This window comes from Halichoerus grypus, chromosome 8, assembly GCF_964656455.1.
Source record: "Halichoerus grypus chromosome 8, mHalGry1.hap1.1, whole genome shotgun sequence".
Lineage (NCBI taxonomy): Eukaryota > Metazoa > Chordata > Mammalia > Carnivora > Phocidae > Halichoerus > Halichoerus grypus.
Genome location: NC_135719.1, coordinates 140,469,891 through 140,484,282, shown reverse-complemented (window position 1 = coordinate 140,484,282; position 14,392 = coordinate 140,469,891). Strand labels below are relative to the sequence as shown.

General features: G+C 55.5%; 1 protein-coding gene across 2 annotated transcripts in view; it reads right to left on the bottom strand.

The window, feature by feature from the left end:
* Positions 1-7,353: 7,353 nt before the first annotated feature.
* RIN3 (Ras and Rab interactor 3) overlaps positions 7,354-14,392 on the bottom strand; it is a 123,582-nt gene continuing 116,543 nt past the window's right edge. For both annotated transcript variants that reach the window (XM_036071562.2, XM_036071560.2), the window contains 2 exons: positions 11,430-11,593; positions 7,354-8,586 (listed from right to left, as the gene is read on the bottom strand). In XM_036071562.2, coding sequence (XP_035927455.1) covers positions 8,266-8,586; positions 11,430-11,593 — 485 coding nt within the window. In that variant the 3' untranslated portion in view covers positions 7,354-8,265. The remainder of the gene's footprint in view (positions 8,587-11,429; positions 11,594-14,392) is intronic.

The window sequence follows — 14,392 nt, the reverse complement described above, 5'->3', positions numbered from 1 at the left end:
GTCACAGTGCCCTGGCTTTTCTTCTCCTCCCGTGGATCCAGCAGGCCCCCAGTGGAAGTGGGCTCTCTGTCCCTCCTATTAAGTCCTCTTCTGTTCAATTTCTAATCAGGTTGATCTTTCCATGTGTGTCACAACTTGGACCAGCATTTTTTTTTCTGTAATTCTATCCAAAATGTACAGACATGCTCTCGCACAAAGTCACAACACAAAAATATTCAGAGCAAAACGTGCACATCTCTTCTCCCCGTAAATCCTGAATATCAATATGGTATTCATCAAGAACCCCCTTTTTCTACATTAACATACCTATATGCAAATGATACTTTACTTTTTTACCTTTTCATTATAAAAACACAAAACCATGCAAAACATACATGTTGCTTAGTGAATTATAAGGTGAACATCCTTGTAACTATCCCCAAAGTCAAGAACTAGAACTTTACCAGCTGTATTAGGTCAAGGTTCTCTGCAGAAACATGTGTGTACCTATATATATTTGGAGAGATTTATCTTCAAGAATTGACTCACATGACTGTGGAGGCTTAGTTAAGTCCAAAGTCTGCAGACTGGAGACCTGGGTTGGGGGGAATTACAGTTCAAGTACAAAAGCTGTTTGCTGGTAGAATTCCTTCTTGTTCCGAGGAGCTCAGGCTTGGCTCTACGCAGGCCTTCAACTGATTGGATGGGGCCCACCCACATTATGGAGGATGACCTGCTTTACTCAAAGTCCACCAATTTCCATGTTAATCCCATCCAAAGAACACCTTCACAACAACATCCAGAGGAATCAACCAGATATCGGCGCCATGGCTCACTGCACTTTGACACCTAAAACTAACCACACCAGCCACCAGAAACCCCTCCTCCATCCCAATCACAGCCTTGCCCCTCTCCCCCCATCCCCATACCCACTCTGCCTGTGTTCTTTGTGGCTTTATCACATGTGCATCCCTAGACACTGGTTCACTCTTGCCTACTTAACAAAAACGGTAATGTCTTTCACATGAAAAAATGCTCAACATCACTTGGCATCAGGGAAATACAAATCAAAACCACAATGAGATACCGCCTCACACTCGTCAGAAGGACTAAAATTAACCCAGGAAACAACAGGTGTTGGCGAGGATGTGGAGAAAGGGGAACCTTCCTACACTGTTGGTGGGAATGCAAACTGGTGCAGCCACTCTGGAAAACAGTGTGGAGGTTCCTCAAAAAGTTAAAAATAGAGCTACCCTACGACCCAGCAACTGCACTACTAAGTATTTATCCAAAGGATACAACCATAGTGATCTGAAGGGGCACCTGCACCCCAGTGTTTATAGCAGCAATGTCCACAATAGCCAAACTATGAGAAGAGCCCAGATGTCCATCGACAGATGAATGGATAAAGAAGATTTGGTATACATATACAATGGAATATTACTCAGCCATCAAAAAACTGAAATCTTGCCATTTGCAATGACATGGTTGGAACTAGAGGGTATGTTGCTAAATGAAATGTCAGAGAAAGACAAATACCATGATTTCACTCATATGTTGAAGTTAAGAAACAAAACAGGAACATAGGGTAAGGGAGGGAAAAGTAAGACGAAATCAGAGAGGGAGACAAACCATAAGAGACTCTTGACTACCGAGAACAAACTGAGGGTTGCTGGAGGGGAGGGGGGTGAGGGGATGGGGTACCTGGGTGACAGGCATTAAGGAGGGCACGTGATACGATGAGCCCTGGGTGTTGCGTGCAACTGATGAATCCCTGACCTCTACCTCTGAAACTAATATGCTACGTTTTTTAAATTGAATTTAAATAAATTTTTTAAAAAACAGTAATGTCTTTTCAGCTCCTTTAACCTACAGGTTTCCTCCCCATCTCTTTTCTTTCCGATTTCTATTGAAGAGCCGGGGCTGTTGACCCATGGAGTTTCTCAGTCTGGGTTTTGCTGACTGCACACGATGGTGCCGGTCAGCACATTCCTCTCCCTCCCCGCACCGTGGGGGCTCCTACAGATCAGCAGCTGGGGCCAGAGGCTCCAGCAGACTCGGATGGGCCCCTCTCTGCAAGGTTGGAAGTGGCCTGTGCCCTCTGCTCAGGAGGTGGGCTGGCTGAGTTTTGCTCCTTTCTGATAGTACTTGTTGATGCTCAATGCCTGGATCCATGAATTCGAGGGGCTGCAAACTGGTGAAATTCTAATTCTAGCCGTTCTCATTTATTAGCTGCAACAACTTTAGAAGGAGTCACTTCCCCTTGCCTGCTATCCCCCTGGCATAGCTCATGTGGTAAAGGCAGGAAAAAGACTCCCTCTGTCCTCTTATTTACCTAGTTTTTGAATTGGTAGAAGGTGACCCAGGAAGCTTTCTAAAGATCATTTTGGAGGCGCCTGGGTGGCTCAGTCGGTGAAGCCTCTGCCTTTGGCTCAGGTCATGATCCCGGGGTCCTGGGATCGAGTCCTGCATCCGGCTCCCTGCTCAGCGGGGAGTCTGCTTCTCCCTCTCCCTCTGCTGCTCCCCCTGCTTGTGCTCTCTCTGTCCAATAAATAAATAAAATCTTAAAAAAAAATAAAGATCATTTTGAACTCATGGATGTAAACACGTCTAATGGGCTTCATCCCACTGTGCTCTGTCGAAGCTGAGGCAGTCTGGTCCCCCTCAAGCCCGCGTGCCCCTCGATCTCAGCGGATGGCACGTCCCTCCAGCACCGTGTTCAAGACGAAAATCCCTTCACACCCTCCACCATATCCTGCTGCCTCTACTCCCTCGATGCTTCTCAGGGTTCCCCTGCCCATCCCTGAACCCTCCCAGTTCAGACCTCACCTCCTCTCTCCCAGGTCGCTGCGGCAGCTTCATAGTCCCCCTGCCTTCAGCCCGGCCCCCTCCAGTTCCGTTCCACATTGAGTGGAGACTTTCCAGACTCCTTGAGCTGCCAACCAGGACTATTCAGGGCCTGGCCCGGCCTCCTCTCTCACTTCTCCTTGCTCAGACTAACTCTTCAAGCCACCTTGAAATGACCCGTTACCCTGCACACTTCGATTTCATTTTTCTGAGACTTCTCACTTTCTTTAACCTCCTTGTCAAGAACTGCCAGGGCCTAAGATTTTTACCCCACTCGCAGGCTAACAAGGTCACCTACCACAGTTTCATGGGCGCTGGCAGGAGATCTGAGACCCCCGGGACAGAGACAAAGCCCTCGGGATGCATGAGCCTCACATTTGCTTGGGGGGGGTCTCTCTATCCATCACTGCCCGGAGGGGGAGATGGAGGTGGGCCCAGGTGGATCCTGGGCACACCCTGGGCTGGGGGCTCGGCCGAGGAACCTCAAGCCTAGGAAAATCCGGATCTTTTCAAAGAGGATGCTAGCAAACCTGCCCAACTTTTGCCCTGAAGGGAGACACTATCTTCTAAGGTGAGAGATATTATTTCCTTATTCTGGTCAGGAAGAAAAAAAAATGGCCCTCTTCCCAGGAGGGAGAAACTGTATCTTCTAAGGCTTTTCAGATAGTCTAGAGTAAAAGCTGTGATGTTCACCAGGCATGCAGAAACGCAAGGGCCCATGGGCTGTCTCCCCGAGGTCTTGCAGGTGTTCTATTCCCTTCTGGTCTTGGCCAATGCCTTACCCTTCAAGACCCAGCCCAGACATCCTGGCTCCAGGGTGCCCTCCTTGCTTCATCCAAGTGGCTCACCCTCCGCTCCCTCAAGCCCCACAGCCCCCTTGGCCTACTGTTGTTGCCACGCTGCTCACACTAAGCTGAAAATCGGCGCGTGGCTCAGCAACCCCCAGATCTGACTTCACCTGTACTCCCTCTAGACTGTAGAATGCCTTCATACAGATTTGGAAAAGGTGCCCCTTCTTCTGGGTGGACACGGTCCCGTGCCAGGGAGCAGCCTTGACGAGGGGAGCCCAGGTTGGATTTCAGTCCACTTATCACCTTGGCCGTGCAACCTTGGCAGTGAGCGACCTCCCGGCCCAAACGTGCAAGCCCTGAATTTATTTACCTTTTCAAAAAGATCTGAGGCTTCCCCTACCTGTCCCCATCCAAGAGTTGGCGTGGTTCCTGCAACAAGCCTGGGAAATCGGGGTAGAAATACTCATTTTAAGAGCAGGGAGAGGGAGGCCGAGATGTCCCGGGACTTGCCTAGGGCTCCCAGCTGGTCTGGAGCGCAGGTCTCGCGCCTGCTACTGAGGTTCCTCCCGCCCGACTGCGGAGCAGGTTTTCTGACTTGGAAGCCACACAGACGTCAGAGGTCCCCTCTGGCTTAGGGGATGGGCATGGGCTGAAAGAGTTCATTCCTGGAGAGCCTTCCTTGGAAAAGAATGTTCCCCACAAACTGCGTCCCAGCTGGGGACGAGGGGGACCCTTTGCTCCGAGTTGGCCCCTCTCCCCCCAGAGCCCTGCTCCACGTAGCCTTCCTGCGGAGGAAGGGCCTGCTTCCTGCCACAGCTGCTCCCCACGTCCCCCAGCCAGGATGACACCGCCGAGCAGGGGGCGCCTCGGGTCCCGGAATCCGAAGCGCATGGCCAGTGACCGCATCTCCCAGTGCGCGCAGCCCTCCCGACACACCCTGGGTCTGCCCCGCGGGGTGGCTCTAGGTCTGCGAGCGGGCGACGGGTGGGGGTGTCGCTGCTGCCCCCAGACGGCGCTCCCCTCCTCTCCCTGTCTCTCCTCCCTCTCCACGCCTGTCCCCTGTGCCCACAGCAGAAAGGTGCGCATAGCGAGGGCAAAGTGGGTTCACCGCATTAAGGTGTTGGGAGGCCACCACGGGCCAGACGTCTTCAGGGCCCGTTTGAGATTTTTCTTGATGGGCAGGACTAGCAGGCCACGGGGATGGAGGAGCAGAAGGGCCAGGGCATGACCCAGTCTCTGTGCGGAAAGCTGGTGGCTTCCCTCATCTCAGCCCTGCCAGCCCCAGCTCCAGCCTCAGGCCGAAGGCTTGCAAACGCGGAGGGCAGAGGGAACCAGCCTGCCAAGGGGAGGGGGGACAAACGCCAGGGAGGGGACACAGATGAGCCCCTGTCATATGTCACAGCCTTTGTCCCTGTCACTCTCAGACACACACATACACACGGTTGCCCAGCTCTGGACTCCTGACCCCTTGCTCGGGGCCCACGGAGAAGCCAGGTCGGTTCAGCCGCATCTTGGGCCTGTGTGCCTGGCCAGCCCTGTGATGCTCACTGCGGCTGGCTACCTCTGGCAAGTTCGCCCAGAGCTGGGGCCAACTGGGCAAGGCTTAGCTGACTCTGGTTTTCTACACAACAGGTCAGTTGGGATGCTGTGGGGGATGGGAAAAAAGAGCCTTAGCTTTTGGTGTCGGTCAGCCCTGAGTTCAAGCCTCACTCTGGCCTCTAACTGGTGCATAACCTTGGGTGAGTCCCCCCCCCCGTTATGAGCTGAATCGTGTCCCCCGAAGTTCCTATGTTGAAGCCCTAACCCCTAGTATCTCAGAATGGGACTATCTGGAGACGGGGCCTTTAAGGAGGGGATTAAGGCTAAATGAGGTCAGGAGGGTGGGGCCCTGATCTAGTAGGCCTGGTGTCCTTATAAGCAGAGACACTGGGGTGCTCAGGCAGAGGGAAAAAAGGTCAGATGAGGACACAGCGAGAGGCAGCCCTCTGTGAGCCCAGAAGAAACCAAACCCACCGACACCTCCATCTCAGACTTCCAGCCTCCAGAACTGTGAGGAAATAACTTTGTTCTTTAAGCCCCCACCCCGCCCCCCGGTCTATGGTATTTCGTGAGAGCAGCCCTAGCAGGCTAATACACCCCCTTTCTCTGAGCCTCCATGTTTTCATCTGGGGACTGTTTTGCTGATTAAAGAAAATAATGCAGGGAAATGGATCACCAGTCGCAGGTCCCCCCCCCCCCCCCCCCCCCAGGGCTCAGCATGTGTGATAGCCTGTTTTGTGGCCCTGGGTGTGCTGTCCTGTCACACCTCCCCAGGGGCAGAAACATCCAGACAAGGGGCGGGGGGCGAAGCAGGTGACCCCACCCCTCCTGCCTTCTGGCCTCTGCTGGGTGGATCCCTGCACTGGCCTGAGGATGGTAGGCCCGAGAGACACACACACACACACACACACACACACATATGTGCTGATCAGCCCTCTGGCAGCTTCTGCCCACTTCCTGGGAGCTGGACATGGGCCTGAGACACACACACACACACACACACACACACGCACACGTATATGTGCTGATCAGCCCTCTGGCTGCTTCTGCCCACTTCCTGGGAGCCGGACATGGGCCTGAGACACACACACACACACACGTATATGTGCTGATCAGCCCTCTGGCTGCTTCTGCCGACTTCCTGGGAGCCGGACATGGGACCCCAGGGCTGGGCTGGGGCCCAATCTACTGTCTGGATCCCAAACCTGCCCCAAATTGGGGGCCCCACCTGGGCAAAAGTCCCCTTCTGACTTTCCCCATCTGTCTCAGGCCTTGCGGGAGGCAATGGGCACTTGCTTACCTTATAGCTGGGGGTACCAGACTGCATAGCAAGCTCAGCTCAGGGCTGTGGGGAGCACTGGAAGCCCAGGTGGGGAGGGCAGCCTGCAGTCATGGCTGGCTCCCCTCAGTTTCTGGGTATTGGCCTACCTACAGCAACCCGCGGCCTGGGAAGTCCTGCTGCCGGCTGGCCGCATCTCACAGAGGCCTGGCCTGGAGCTGTTTGCTGACTGGCTGGATGGGCTGGTTGATGGCCAGGGGCTACATTCAGGAAAGCCCAGCCGCCCTGCCCTGGGCACACTGCTCATTGCCATTCACTGGGGCTCCATTTGAACTTTGCGTTGTTCTCTGCTGTTTCCCGGGGCCTAGAAGAGGGCTGACGTTTAACAGGCACTTGACAAATACGTGTTTTTAGTCAATGCTGAGGACACAGACATGAATAGTCCAAATCTGGAGGACAAAGCAGAAGTATCAACAGACAACTGCCATTCGATGAGATGTCTCTTTGTGAGGAGATGTGGGAATGTGTACAAGCCCTGCCTGGCCAGCCGAGGAAGTCAGAGAAGGCTTCCCGGAGCAGATAGGCTTTGAAGGATGAATAGGAGTCAGACCAGGCAATGACTATAGGCAACGGTATTCCTGGGATAAGCAGCAGAAGCAGGAAGGTGTGAGAACATGCTTGAAAGGATACAGCGGCGGGAATGACGGAACCAAGGGCGGTGGGGAGGCAGTAGATGAGCAGGCCGGGGGGCAGACCGGGGCCAGAACCATGCGAGCTGAGTGGCTGATGGTACCCTGCAGATTCTGTCAAAAGACAGGGCCCTCAGCAGAAAGGAGGGGGGCCGGTCTTCTGAGCCCCACCTGGGAAGGGAGTTAGGCATTAATGCGGGGTCTGGCTGGCTGAGCAGAGCTCTAGGCCCTTGAGGAAAAGAGAGGACATTTTTTAAAGAGCTTTTATTAAATTCTCCCCACACAGCATCTCTTGTCCCATTGCCACAGCCCCGGGCTGTGTCCACCAGGGAGAGGGCTCCATCAGTGTTCTCCGGTGGCTGGAGCTGGGCTTGTCCATGCAGGTGCGGAGCTGGCCTTGCTGGGCGGTCCTGGTGTAGGAGGGGCTCAGAAACCGCGGGGGAGGGTGGATGATTGTGGGCACTGGTAGCTGAGGGCAGTCTCCCCTGTCGGGATGAGGGGGCTTGTCTCCTCAACACACACCCTGAGATGCTCCTGAGATGCTGGGAGGGCCCAAAACACCCCAGCTCCATGGGGGGGAGGGGTGTGGGCAGCTGTGGCCAGGCCGCTCCTCCGAAGGACAGTCCTGGGGAAAGGAGCCCTTCCTGTGAAACAGGGAGGAGTGGGGGGCAGGGGGGTGGGGCAGAAGGACCGGCCTGCAGGGCTGTGAGGGAACAGGGGTCAGGCCGGGGCTCTGTTTGCTGCAGCTGGTGGGAGAGTCCCTTCCCTCTCTGAGCCTCATTTCCCTTTCTGTCTAACGAAGAACTTGGCCTCTGGGTGCTCTCACTCTCCTTCATGAAGGACGCCAGGCCTGCATGCTTCATATTCTCTTCTCGATTGTTCTGCCCTGATTGTTCTGCCCGGTTGGCCTAGGCACACTCAGGATGTTGCAAGCAAGTGTGACACGGGGGCATCCGATCCGTCCCACCCACCTTGGGAGTGTGTGCGCGCGCGCGCTCAGATGGGGGGCTCCTGCAGGCTTGCACTGGGGGGGGGCGGTGAGCGAGCGGGGGCCCCGTCGGCCCGCTTCTCGGCTTCGCGCGCCCGCCAGTCTTGACATGCGGCCCCCCCCTCCCCCGAGGGGCCGGGGGGCGCCCGGGCCTCACAGGAAGTTGGGCTCCCGCACCACGAGGCAGGGCGGGCCCCCGCCGCCGCCGCCGCCGTCCAGGGGCCGGTAGACGAAGTGGAAGTCGCGCTTGGGCTCGCTGCGCAGCAGGTAGCCCTTGATGCGGTGCGGCAGCGCCTCGTCGGCCAGCTGGAAGCAGCGCCCGTCCACCAGCACGAACAGCCGGTGCTCCTGCGGCCGCAGCACCTCGAACTTGTCGGCGCACTGCGCGCACAGCGCCTCGGCCGGCGTGTCGGCCCGCGACGCCAGCGTCCGCGACTGCTGATCGGGCTCCAGGTACGACACGCAGATGAAGTCCTGCGGGCCGAGGCGGGGGGGGGCTGGCGTCACCGGCGGGGCCCAGCGGGACCCCGACCCTGCGAGCGGGCACCGGGGCGGAGGAGAGCAGTGGCCCTGGACGAGCCCATTGCCCTCTCTGGGCCCTGGGCTCTTCTCTAGGCACACAGGGGACGGCAGGAGCGGTCGTGGGGTGGGAAGTCGGGGCCCCTGCGGCTGACCCGGCTGTGTGACCCAGGCCGGGGTCCTTCTGTCTCTGAGCCTCGCCTCTCCAAGGGCCGACCTTGCGGGGTGAGTCAGCGGGGTTCTCGGCAACGAGGAGCGAGCGCGCCCCCTGGTGGCCAGTCGGCGGCCTCGCCGCCAGTATTCCTCCGTCACCCACTTCCCCAACAATTCCTCCCCACGGTCCCCCGGCACCCCCACCCCAGGCCCAGCGCTGGGGCACCGAAGCTGCATAAAGAAAATCGAATGTGCAGACCCCAGGCCGAGCAGCCCACGGTGCAGCTGGGGCTGCTAAGGCTGGCGGAACTAGGGCTGGAGAAATCTGGGGATGGGGGTGGGGGCTCCGAGGAGCAGGGGGGCAGGAGGGGCGGGAGGCTTAGTGAAAGGGGCAGGGGAGCTGGGCCTGAAGGCGGGTTTAGGACGGATGGAGAGGGGCACCGCAGCAGCTAGGCGGACAAGGGTGAGGCCCTGCCTGCGGGGCTGGGGCTGGGAGCACACGCACAAAACTGAGCAGCACCTACACCTGCTTCCACCAGCCCCAGAGGGAGGGCCGTACGGTGGAAGGATGGGCCCTCCAGTTCCTGCCTGGCTTTGAATCTGCTCCCACCGTGTGACCTTGACCTCCCTGAGCCTCCACTTCCTCAACTGTAAACTGGGATAACATCAGCCCTTGCACCTTGGCTGTGCGGAAGCAGACAGACTAGCTGCCGTGCCCCGGCCCCCTGAGGGCAGGGAGGAGGCCGTGTGTGCGGGGCTGCCCCCTTGTGGAAGGCTGGGAACAGCACAGCTGTCCGACACGACCGCCGCTTAAGAGTGATTATAATTAGGGGCGCCTGCCTTCCACTCAGGTCACGATCTCAGGGTCCTGGGATCGAGCCCCACGTAGGGCTCCCTGCTCAGCGGGGAGTCTGCTTCTCCCTCTCCCTCTGCCCCTCTCCCTGCTCGTGTTCTCTCTCTAATAAATAAATAAAATCTTTTTTAAAAAAGAGTGATTATAATTATGGCTACAGAGTGGTGAGTGCATATGAGGCGCTGGGAGGAAGCAGAGGGGTGGTGCCCCCCGACTCCAGAGATAGTGCTGAGGGGGTCCCTCGCCCCCCATCCCGGGCCTCTCTCCTAAGCTTTATCTCCCCAGTGAGCGACACTGATGCCCTGCCTGGCTTAGCACTGGGAACCTACAAAGTAGAAGCAAGAAGTAAGGAGTCCCGTGGTCAGGCTTGGATCAAGAGTGCCCATATTGTCAGAGTCGGTGGAGGGACACGTGTCCCAGGAGGGGATGGGCAGCGGTGGTGGGCTGGAGCCTGCTCCTCCCAACTTAGGCTGGCTCATAACCAGCTTGAGAAAGCCAACTGTGTACATCTCTTCCCAATCTCAAGTTCAGTGATGCCAAGTTAGTAGCTTGAAGTTGGTCGTGGTGGGAGTATTTACACCATGGAAATTGACAGGAGATCGGAGCTGCTTTTTTTCTCCCCAGAGAGCCAGTTACTAACATTATCAAGACACCACTGAGTAGAGGAGGGGGGCATCATCTTGGTAGCCTAGAACATGTATTGGGGAGGCAGCGCATCTGGTCCCCAGTCGGCCTATACTGATAGGAAAAGTGAGTTCCAGAGAGGGGCAGGGACAGCTCAGGGTCACAGAGCAAGCTAGTACAGAGCTCGGTCCAGACCTTCAGCCTTTTGCCTCCCAGACCTGGGTTCTGTCTGTTACAGAGGGACCATCCTGAAAGCCAGGAGTGGGGTTCAGGTCCAGTGTGTTCTGGGTGCCAAGGGAATGAGACTGAAGAGCTATTTCCAACTCTGGGTTGCTGCCTGGCTCGATGTTTTAATTCTCTCCATTCTGCACACAGCCCAATCACACTCTGTCCCAGGCCCTGGGTGTGGGGCCCCTGGGACATGTGAGCCACGGGCCCTCCCTTCCCCAGCAATGGCTCCATACTTAGACAGTCATGATAAGGTTAGATATGTGCTATAATGGGGGAAGCAGCAGCAAGAAGCACAGAGGAGGGCATCTAACCTGGGCCGCAGGGAGTGGGGGACAGGTCCGGGGAGGTGGTTCGAAGAAGGCTTCTCAGAGGGTCTGTCAGACCAATGAGAATGGGCAGTGGCAGCCAGTGAAGAAGAGATTGAGCAGCATGGGCGGAGGCTGAGGACCAGGGACTTGAGCTCAGCATGTTCGGGGAACTGGGGGTAGCTTGACGGGATGCAGTGTAGGGGTGTGGGGGATGATGAGAGGGTAGGAGGCAGGAGCCCAGCCACGCATGGCTTGAATACTGAGTGTGTCTAGGGAGAGGTGGGGCGAATGGTGGCTGGATTGGAGGGGCAGGGGACCCTGGCAGCTGCTGCATTTGTCCAGGGACAAAAGGGGCAAGGCTGTAGGTCAGCTCACGGGCTCCGCAAAGGGGGACTGGCAAGACTAAGTCCACATCTCCGGGCATAGTGGGCACTAAGGAATGTGGGATTAAAGTATCATCCCCCCCCCCCCAATCCGGTCTTGTCTGCTCAACTCAAATACCCAATGTGTCTGTGATACTTTTCTAAAGCCCTGTCCCCCCCAACCAGCCGGCGTCAGGCTCACTGAGCTGGGGGGCCATGGGACTGGCGGCCCCCTCCCGCCCCGCCAGCCCGCGGCCCAGGCGTCACCTGCACGGAGGAGCGCGAGGCCCGGGCCTTGTTGAGCGTGCGCCGGCGCTCCCAGCGGTGGATGGAGTCCTGCACCTCCATGCTCAGCTGCCGGGTCACCGTGATCTTGTCGTAGTTCTTGATGTGCTCCAGGGCCCCGTAGGTGGTGGTCAGGTAGTAGGACCCTGCGGAGACCAGGGAGTGGAAGCTGAGCTGGGACCTCCTCGCCCCGCCCCCTTCTCCAGGCTCCACCCACCGCCGGTGCCCAGGGCACACCTGCCCCTCGGTCACCTGCACATTCGCAAGCTTCCTCAAGTCCAGCACCCCCCCCCAAAGATGGTCTTTGGCTCCCCTTCAGGATGGAACTTCTTTTTCTTTTCTTTTTTTTTTAAGATTTTATTTATTTGACAGAGAGAGACACAGCGAGAGAGGGAACACAAGCAGGGGGAGAGGGAGAAGCAGACTCCCCGCTGAGCAGGGAGCCCGATGTGGGACTCGATCCCAGGACCCCGGGATCATGACCTGAGCTGAAGGCAGATGCTTAACGACTGAGCCACCCAGGCGCCCCTGGAACTTATTTTTCAAATGAGTTTTGGAACGCCTTAAAATTTATTTTTTTAAAAGATTTTTAAATTTATTTATTTGAGAGAGAGAGAGACAAAGATAGTGACAGAGAGCACAAGGGAGGGAGGTGAGCGAGCACACGAGTGGGGAGGAGCAGGGAGAAGAGGGAGAAGCAGGCTCCCCGCTGAGCAGGGAGCCCTATGCGGGGCTTGATCCCAGGTCCTGGGATTGTGACCTGAGCTGAAAGCAGAGGCTTAACTGACTGAGCCACCCAGGCGCCCCTGTTTTAAAATTTAAAGGTCACATGAGAAACTGATAATCGTGGATGTCTTTAGCGTGGGGGAAAGGGGTGGCTGGGAGACTTCTCATCTCAGAGTGATGTGTGTGTGTGTATATAGACAGACAGACACACACATATGTTCTAGTCTAAAAAATACTTTTCAAAAGATGTAGAAAAATGTTAGTTATGGTTAATACTTTTACACACGATTTTTAAAGATTTAAGGGAAATAAAAAATTCAAATTCTTCATTTCTCCACTCCTTTTTTACTTAGGTTAATTCACATGTGTTTCCTAAGGTAATTTAACCGTTCAGATACTTGGGCTGCAAAAATTACATGAGGTTTTAAGATAAAAGACAATCATTTGCACAGATGCTTATAAGTTCACTCTTCTTAACTTGCTAGGGGTTTGAATTAAAATGTTAGTGAAGCACTGACCTCATTGAGCCTTGTCACTTTAGAGAGACGGAGGGTACAGCTCTTCCCTGGGCCTCCCTCCCGAGCCCTTTAGGGGCTGGGACAAGGATTTCTCCTCTTGGTTTTTTGTTTTGTTTTATTTATTTATTTATTTATTTATTTATTTATTTATTTATTTGCTAGAGAGTAGGGGGGAGGGAGAGGGACAAGCAGACTCTGGGTGGAGCCCGATGAGGAGTCTGATCTCACGACCCTGAGATCATGACCTGAGCCAAAATCAAGAGTTGGACGCTTAACCAACAGCCCCGCAGGCGCCCCCAGGACAAGGATTTCTGACATGAGGCTGATTCTCCTAGTGACCTATGCAAATCCCATCTCCTCTTTTTTTTTCTGAATAACTGAACTTGACTTTTGGGGGGAAGGAACAGTTAACTAAAAATGCTCACTTCCCAGACTCTCCTGCAGCTCGGAGGGCAGGAGACCCCATTCTGGCTACTTAGATGCAAGTGGAAATCCGTGGTGGTGGGGGGACCTTCAAGGAAAGCCTTCTGAAAGGGTTGCTATAGCCTTGGGTTTTTGCATGTCCTCCTTCCTCCTGCCTGGAACATGGAGGTGAGCCCCGAGGCACAGCTGCTGTCTGCAGATCAGAGGTGACCAGCGCAAAGACAAAGGCTCACATCCTACAGAACAATGGAAAGAGATGGGTCCGGGATTTCCTGATGACAGGGCTAAAAACTGCCATTATCATCAGTTGCTTCTCCTAGGTCTTCTTTTCTTTTCTTAAGATTTTTATTTATTTATTTGAAAGAGAATGAGAGCGAGGGAGATCACAGAGGCAGAGGGAGAAGCAGACTCACCGCCGAGCAGGGAGCCCGATGCGAGGCTAGATCCCAGGACCCTGAGATCATGACCTGAGCCGAAGGCAGACGCTTAATGACTGAGCCACCCAGGCGTCCCCACTCACTTTTAAACCATTATTAGTTACATCGCGAGTTATCTGCAGCCCCAAGCATTCCTGTTAGATTGGATGACGCTGCCTCCATATGCCTACAAATTCCACACCGATATGGAAAGAAGCTCACAGCCTGGCTGGGGAGGGTGTGATGCTCATGTCAAAGCTGACATAGAACTTGGGTTGGTATCCCTTATCGGAGAAGAGCCAGCCTCTAAACCACTCATGTGTCTCCCTTTCCAGTGGAGCTTAAAGCTAGCTGTGCCAGGAACCCTTCCCTGGCGCCGCCCACCCTGGCGGTCCCGAGAGTCCCTCTCGTCCGGCTGGCGTGCCTCCCAGGCCCTGTGTCCCAGCCGTGATCATGTCTCCCGGGCTGCTGATGGAGGAGCTGAGTGCAGTGCACGGGCTGACAGAGCGTTCAGTTTTGGAGTCTGTGTCCTTCAGCAGCCAGCCCTGGGATCTTGGGGGAGTTACCGTCCACTCTCTGCCTGTTTCCTCATTTGCTTTTCTGAGGGTGTTGTGAAAAGTAAATAAGATGAATACTGTCAAGTGCAGGGCTTAGTAAGGTGTGAGTAACGCAGGTGGTTAGGTGACCTAAGACAGAAAGATGCCCCGGGGCGGCGGGGGGGTGGGAATCTCACCCTCTTGGAGCCAACTTCCCTTTGACATCATGCCATGCAGTACCTGCCAGGACCACTAGGTGGCAGGCGACCCCCCCCACCATGAGTTTGGGAGCTGGTTGTTCCCTTTGGGGAGAGTGTTGTCCTTTG